The sequence below is a fragment of the Salvelinus alpinus genome, chromosome 6 (assembly GCF_045679555.1).
Source record: "Salvelinus alpinus chromosome 6, SLU_Salpinus.1, whole genome shotgun sequence".
NCBI classification, from domain to species: domain Eukaryota; kingdom Metazoa; phylum Chordata; class Actinopteri; order Salmoniformes; family Salmonidae; genus Salvelinus; species Salvelinus alpinus.
In genome coordinates this window covers 37856714-37863480 of record NC_092091.1, presented here as the reverse complement: position 1 = coordinate 37863480, position 6767 = coordinate 37856714, and the positions used below count along the sequence as shown (strand labels likewise).

The 6767-nt window shown below is 41.5% G+C and overlaps 1 protein-coding gene across 1 annotated transcript; it reads right to left on the bottom strand.

Moving 5' to 3' along the window:
* Window positions 1-3073: 3073 nt before the first annotated feature.
* Window positions 3074-5601, bottom strand: LOC139578649 (proteasome subunit alpha type-7-like). The gene is made up of 7 exons (XM_071406552.1): window positions 5315-5601; window positions 4818-4944; window positions 4544-4668; window positions 4175-4297; window positions 3842-3961; window positions 3538-3600; window positions 3074-3437 (listed from the first exon to the last, which is right to left on the bottom strand). Exons 1-7 carry the CDS (start codon window positions 5414-5416, stop codon window positions 3342-3344), a joined length of 756 nt encoding a protein of 251 aa, XP_071262653.1. The 5' UTR covers window positions 5417-5601; the 3' UTR covers window positions 3074-3341.
* Between the last annotated feature and the right edge of the window lie 1166 nt (window positions 5602-6767).

Below are 6767 nucleotides of genomic sequence, written 5' to 3'. Positions count from 1 at the left end.
GACCATCGGGTTGTTGGTCACCTCCCTGACTAAGGCCCTTCTCCCCAGATTGCTTGGTCGGGCGGCCAGCTCTAGGAAGAGTATTGGTGGTTCAAAACACTTTCCATTTAAGAATGATGGAGGCCACTGTGTTCTTGGGAACCTTCAATATTGCAGAAATGTTTTGGTACCCTTCCCCAGATCTGTGCCTCGACACAATTCTGTCTCGGAGCTCTACGGACAATTCCTTTGACCTCATGGCTTGGTTTTTGCTCTGACATGCACTGTCAACTGTGTGTCTTTCCAAATCATGTCCAATCAATTGAATTTACCACAGGTGGACTCCAATCAAGTTGTAGAAACATCTCAATGATGATCAATGGAAACAGGATGCAACTGAGCTCAATTTCGAGTCTCATAGCTAAAGGTCTGAATAGTTATGTAAATAAGGTATTTGCAAACATTTCTAAAAACAGTTTTCAATTTGTCGTTATGGGGTATTGTGTGTAGTTTGATGAGGAAAAAATAACAATTTAATCAAAAGGCTGTCACATAACAAAATGTGGAAAAAGTCAAGGGGTCTGAATACTTTCCGAATGCACTGTATAATCAAAATATACAACAATATAATGCTTATATTACATCAGAGGTTAAATGTCCTTTGGTTCTACAGTATCTGACATCTTAAGAGTCGGAATAATGAAATCAGTCAATTGAAATAAATGAATTAGGCCCTAATCTATGGATTATGGCTGGGAATACAGATATGCATCTGTGGTAGGTGCGTTGATCAGAAAACCAGTCACTATATGTTGTGACCACCATCAACACATCTCCATTGCATAGAGTTGATCAGGCTGTTGACTGTGGCCTGTGGAATGTTGTCCCACTCCTCTTCAATGGCTGTGCGAAGTTGCTTGATATTGGCGGGAACTGGAACACGCTGTCGTACACTTCGGTCCAGAGCATCCCAAACATGCTCAGTGGGTGACATGTCTGGTTAGTATGCAGGCCATGGTGGAACTGGAACATTTTCAGCTTCCAGGAATTGTGTACAGATCCTTGCGACATGGCGCCATGCATTATCGTGCTGAAAAATGAGATGATGGCGGCAGATGAATGGCACGGCAATGGGCCTCAAGATCTCATCACGGTATCTCTATGCATTCAAATTGCCATTGATAAAATGCAATTGTATACATTGTCCGTAGCTTATGCCTGTTCACAACGTTGACATCAGCAAACCCCTCGCCCACACGACGCCAAACACAGTCTACCATCTGCCCGGTACAGTTGAAACCGGAATTCAACCATGAAGAGCAAGTGTGCCAGTGTCGATCGAAGGTAAGCATTTTCCCACTGAAGTCGGTTACGAAGGCGACTGACGATGAGGATGCAGATGAGCTTCCCTGAGATGGTTTCTGACAGTTTGTGCAGAAATTCTTCAGTTGTGCAAACCCAGTTTAATCAGCTGTCTGGTAGGCTGGTCTCAGACCATCCCGCAGGTGATGAAGCTGGATGTGGAGGTCCTGGGCTGGCATAGTTGCACGTGGTCTGCGGTTGTGAGGCCGGTTGGACATACTCTCAAATTCTCTAAAACGGAGGTGGCTTACACGGAACCCAAACCGGCTGCGTGCGTGAGCCATCGTGCATAAATTCATTTTGTCCCCCCACACCAAACACGATCATGACACGCAGGTTAAAATATCAAAACAAACTCTGAACCAATTACATTAATTTCGGGACAGGTTGAAAAGCATTAAACATGTATGGCAATTTAGCTAGCTAGCTTGCACTTGCTAGCTAATTTGTCCTATTAAGATAGCTTGCTGTTGCTAGCTAATTTGTCCTGGGATATAAACATTGAGTTGTTATTTTACCTGAAATGCACAAGGTCCTCTACTCCGACAATTAATCCACACATTAAACGGTCAACCGAATCGTTCCTAGTCATCTCTCCTCCTTCCAGGCTTTTTCTTCTCTGGACTTTATATTGCGATTGGCAACTTTTATAAATTAGGTGCATTACCGCCACCGACCTCGTTTCTCTTTCAGTCACCCACGTGGGTATAACCAATGAGGAAATGACACGTGGGTACCTGCTTCTATAAACCAATGAGATGGGAGAGGCAGGTCTTGCAGCGAGATCTGAGTCATAAATAGAACTGCTTTCTATTTTAGCCCTTGGCAACGCAGACGCTTGATGGCGCGCGCGAGCAGCGTTGTCTGCAATAATTGAATAACAGATTTCTTAATTTATTTTGCGACGCAACCGGTGGTCAGCCTGTTATGGAAGAGAAATAAAAATGTAATTTTCAGCTCTGGTGAACATTCCTGCAGTCAGGATATCCCACACTTGTCTGGTGGATGGATTATCTTGGCAATGGAGAAATGCTCACCAACAGGCATGTAATCAAATTTTTACACAACATTTTTTATAAGCTTTTTCTATGTATGGAATATTTCTGGGATCTTTTATTTCAGCTCATGAAACATGGGACCAAAACTTTACATATTTATATTTTTGTTCAGTGTATAATAATATTTTGTCACACTGTAGCCTACAAATATGGGACCCCGAGTTTTACCTGACCGGGTCATGGGATAAGGAAAAACTCCCAAGCCCCAGAAGACATACAAATTGCCACACCTCTTTTAAACAGGTGGTGAACCTGACTGTAGAATATTTTGATGATGAAATGTGATCTGTCATCTTATATTGTTTAGACGTGTACAGTGGTTTTGTAATGCGTTCTTGCCTGTCTTTTCAACAATTTTTAAAAACTATTCCCAGAATTGATGCTGCCTGCAAGCCAAGCATCCCCAAAGGTGAGCACTTGAACCATTTTCAGTTTCACTACAGAAATTCTGGAAAGACTGGTACCTATTATTTGCACATAAAGGTACACTACACAACTAAATTGGCCAATGCTATCCCTTTTGCAACAAATTCGTAATGAAAAATTCTCATCTCTTGGTTCTATTCTATTTGCTATTTAGGGTAAGCACTTGCATACAGATCAATTCCTGAGGGGGAAAGTTTTTTTTGTTTGTACTCAATTTTTGATAACATGTAAATGAGACATTTGGTCAGTTGAAAATACAAAAGGTGAATATTTTATTGTTCAATATTACATTAATAAACCACATTTTTTGGAGTCAAATGCTTCAGATCAGGGTAATGTGCTAACATAAGTGAACAAAATGGTCATAGCTAATGTAACCACACTACAAAACAAAAGAAATGGAGACAGGAGTGTGTGTTGTTGGATACAGGGGGTATTGAATGCAGTCACCCTGAATTGAAACGTATCCTATCCTCACACAAAGTGAAAACAGGTGATGTGAAAGACCAATTTGATTTATGTTGATTTCTTCTGCTTCTTCTTCTCTGCCTCCTCTTCTTTCTCCTTCTCGATTTCAGTCACAAGGGTTTCAATTTCTTTAGACTCCAAAAGCTGAGAAAGATGTACAAAACCGGGAATTAGTAATGATTACAAAATACATACATCCAGAGAATAAATCAGTTAACTGCTTTTGAGCTATTAGTGTGTGTACCTTCAATGACTGATTTCTCCTGATCACAGCCAGCTCAATGTTCTTTCCTCCTGACTGGACGACCTGTGAGGATAGGGTCAGGAGGTTAGCATTATGTTGTTCATTACCATCAACCACCATGAGTGACTTAGTTGCCCGTTTCACACTATAGGACCGACCCAAACCATAGAGCGCCGGCGCAGATATTCTCCTTTCACAGTCCTTTCCAGCAACTATAGTGGACACGTAATCAGGCCAGCCTAGTACAGCTCGCCTTGGCCATATAGTGTGGATCAGGCAAGTGCTGGTGCTTGCACTAGCCTACCTCCAACAGGGCTTTGATGGCCAGCTTTATAGCATCGTTGTCAGTGGCGATGGACTCCTCTGTGTAGTTCTTCTCCAGAAACTCCCGGACAGTCTTTGCACTGCGACCGATGGCATTAGCCTGCAGAAGAGTAGATGGAGAGGTTACCAACAAAAAAGCTAAGCAAGTAACCTTACAAAATAGTTTGACTGATTAAACCACACATCCAAGGAAATATACTACACCATTTCTTCAAAACCCCAAATAGGTTAAATAAAGCCAGTACTAGTGTGGGCATGTGTGTTCTGCTTTCTATCCATAAAGCCAGACATGAGGCCACTGTCTGCCACACACCTTCCAGGCATGGTATGTTCCAGACGGGTCGGTTTGGTACAGCCGTGGGGTTCCATCACAGTCGAAGCCCACGATTAGAGCAGAGATACCGAAGGGTCTTCGTCCATTACTCTGTGTGTAGCGCTGGAGGAGGAGGGGGGTTAAGAGAGAAATACATTCTTACTCAAGGTGTTTGTGTGAGAAAATGCCAGAGTCATGTTCATTAGGCACCAAATGGAAGAGAACTGAAACAGCGATAACTACCACTACCAATAAGAAACTCACTTTTATTTTCTGTTGCAAAGTGTTTCACTACAGCGTGCCCGATTGAACACTAGAGTGGAGTGTGGCAATGACGCATTTTCATACCAGTGTGTCGATGCAGCCTACCTGTTTGAGTGTAGCGATGTGGCGTGTGATGTACTCCACCGTAACAGGGTCCTCTACAGTGAGCCTGTGGCTCTGACACTCCACCCTGGCTCTGTTGATAACTATACGAGCATCTGCCGTCAGACCTGGAAGGACAGGAGAGAGACAATATTAGACACGTCATACATTTCCGGCCTGTTACTCAAAACAACTACTCTTCCACACACTAAAAAGCAGGCCTTGCATCTGAAATACACAGCACATGCTTAATGATAACGATAACTATTCACATTACCTGCAAATGCCATGCACACATGATCATCCAGTGCACAGATCTTGCGTACAGTCCTCTCCTCTTGGAGTTTAGCGACAGACTTTTTCTCAACACCCAGAACGACAATGTCTTTACCACGGATGCCAACCTGCACACATTAAGAAGAATGCTTAGTCTGCATAGCTTCATATGAGGTTATGCAGATATATCATTTTTCTGAGATGAGCATAAAGACGACCTGTTCGCCAACTTTAGCTAACTGGGATAGTTGGCAGGTTAGCAACAACATGCAAGTCATGCTGGCCCCGATGTGTAAGTAACGTTAGCTATTTGCTAGCTATGTAAGTAGCTATGTAAGATACTTCTCCGCAGCTAAAACTACAATCCACTGTCAGTTCGACTTCACAAAGCAACCGAAGTACCTTAGTTAAGACTGGAAACCAAACGCAACTTCAAGTAGCTAACTAACGTTAGCCAACTAGCGTGGCTAGTTAAGCTAACTAGCTAATAACACTCACCGCAGTGGAGCCTTTTTTCACAGCCTCTTGCGCATATTCCACTTGAAACAGGTGTCCATCAGGGGAAAATACTGTTATAGCTCTATCGTATCTAGCGGCCATCTCTAACCACTAAGAAAAGTTATATAAATAAAAAATACGAAGGGTTGACCTGTTAGCTAAACAACCCGTTTAGGCTTTGGACCAATGACAGCTTTGGAATGGTACCAATTTGCGCATGTGCTTGTAGGGAAACGCTGAAAGGGCGGTGCGTTTGATCCCATCACGTCCGTTCCACCAGCAAGAACAAGCAAGACTAAACAGGCATAAATCTGTGACCTCTGTGATTTTCCTTCAAACTAAAAGTCTGGAATTAAGATCGCGAAAAATAATACAAGTGGTCGAAATTCGTAATATTTTTATGATGAAATGTTAGCAGACTTAGTTTAACAATATGAAAAAATGTATTAATTGAACTGCCTTTATAGCTCAAATTATATTATAGCATTGACCTTATTGTTGACAGCATTAAAAGTAATGGTTACTAGATAGTTGTCATGCTAACAACAGTTATAATATAACAATATAATAATAGTAATAATAATAGTAACAATCTTGTGTACTTCAGGAGACAGCAGAGGGAGCACGCCCCTATCCACATCGACTGGACAGTAAAGTTCCTCGGAGTACACATCACTGACAATCTGACAGTGGTGGATAAAGTACCCAATTGTCATACTTGAGTAAAGTAAAGATACCTTAATAGAAAATGACTAAAGTAAAAGTGAAAGTCACCCAGTAAAATACTACTTGAATAAAAGTCAAAAAGTATTTGGTTTTAAATATACTTAAGTATTAAAAGTAAAAGTATGAATCATTTCGAATTCCTTATATTAAGCAAACCAGAGCACATGATTTTATAGTTTTTTTAATGTACGGATAGCCTGGGGCACACTCCAACACTTAGACATAATTTACAAACAAAGCATTTGTGTTTAGTGAGTCTGTCAGATCAGATGCAGTAGGGATGACCAGAGATTTTCTCTTTAATTGTGTGAATTGGTCAATTTTCCTGTCCTGCTAAGCATTCAAAATGTAACAAGTACTTTTGGGTGTCAGGGAAAATGTATGGATTAGAAAGTACATTTTTTCTTTGGGAATGTAGTGGAGTAAAAGTACAAGTTGTAAAAAATATAAATAGTAAAGTAAAGGACAGATACTTTAAAAAATGACTTAAGTAGTATTTTAAACTATTTTTACATAAGTACTTTACACCACTGCAATCTGAAATGGTCCACCCACACAGACAGTGTGGTGAAGAAGGCGCAACAGCACCTCTTCAACCTCAGGAGGCTGAAGAAATTTGTCTTGGCCCCTAAGACCCTCACAAACTTTTACAGATGCACAATTGAAAGCATCCTGTTGGGCTGTATCACCGCCTGGTACAGCAACTACACCGCCTGCAACCGCAGGG

Coding starts and splice junctions, on each gene's coding strand:
- LOC139578649 (XM_071406552.1), bottom strand. CDS start 5,416: ATGGCCGCTAGATACGATAGAGCTATAACAGTATTTTCCCCTGATGGA. Junction 4,945..5,314: donor TGAAAAAAGGCTCCACTGCG/GTGAGTGTTATT, acceptor TAATGTGTGCAG/GTTGGCATCCGTGGTAAAGA. Junction 3,438..3,537: donor GGAGAAATCAGTCATTGAAG/GTACACACACTA, acceptor CATCTTTCTCAG/CTTTTGGAGTCTAAAGAAAT.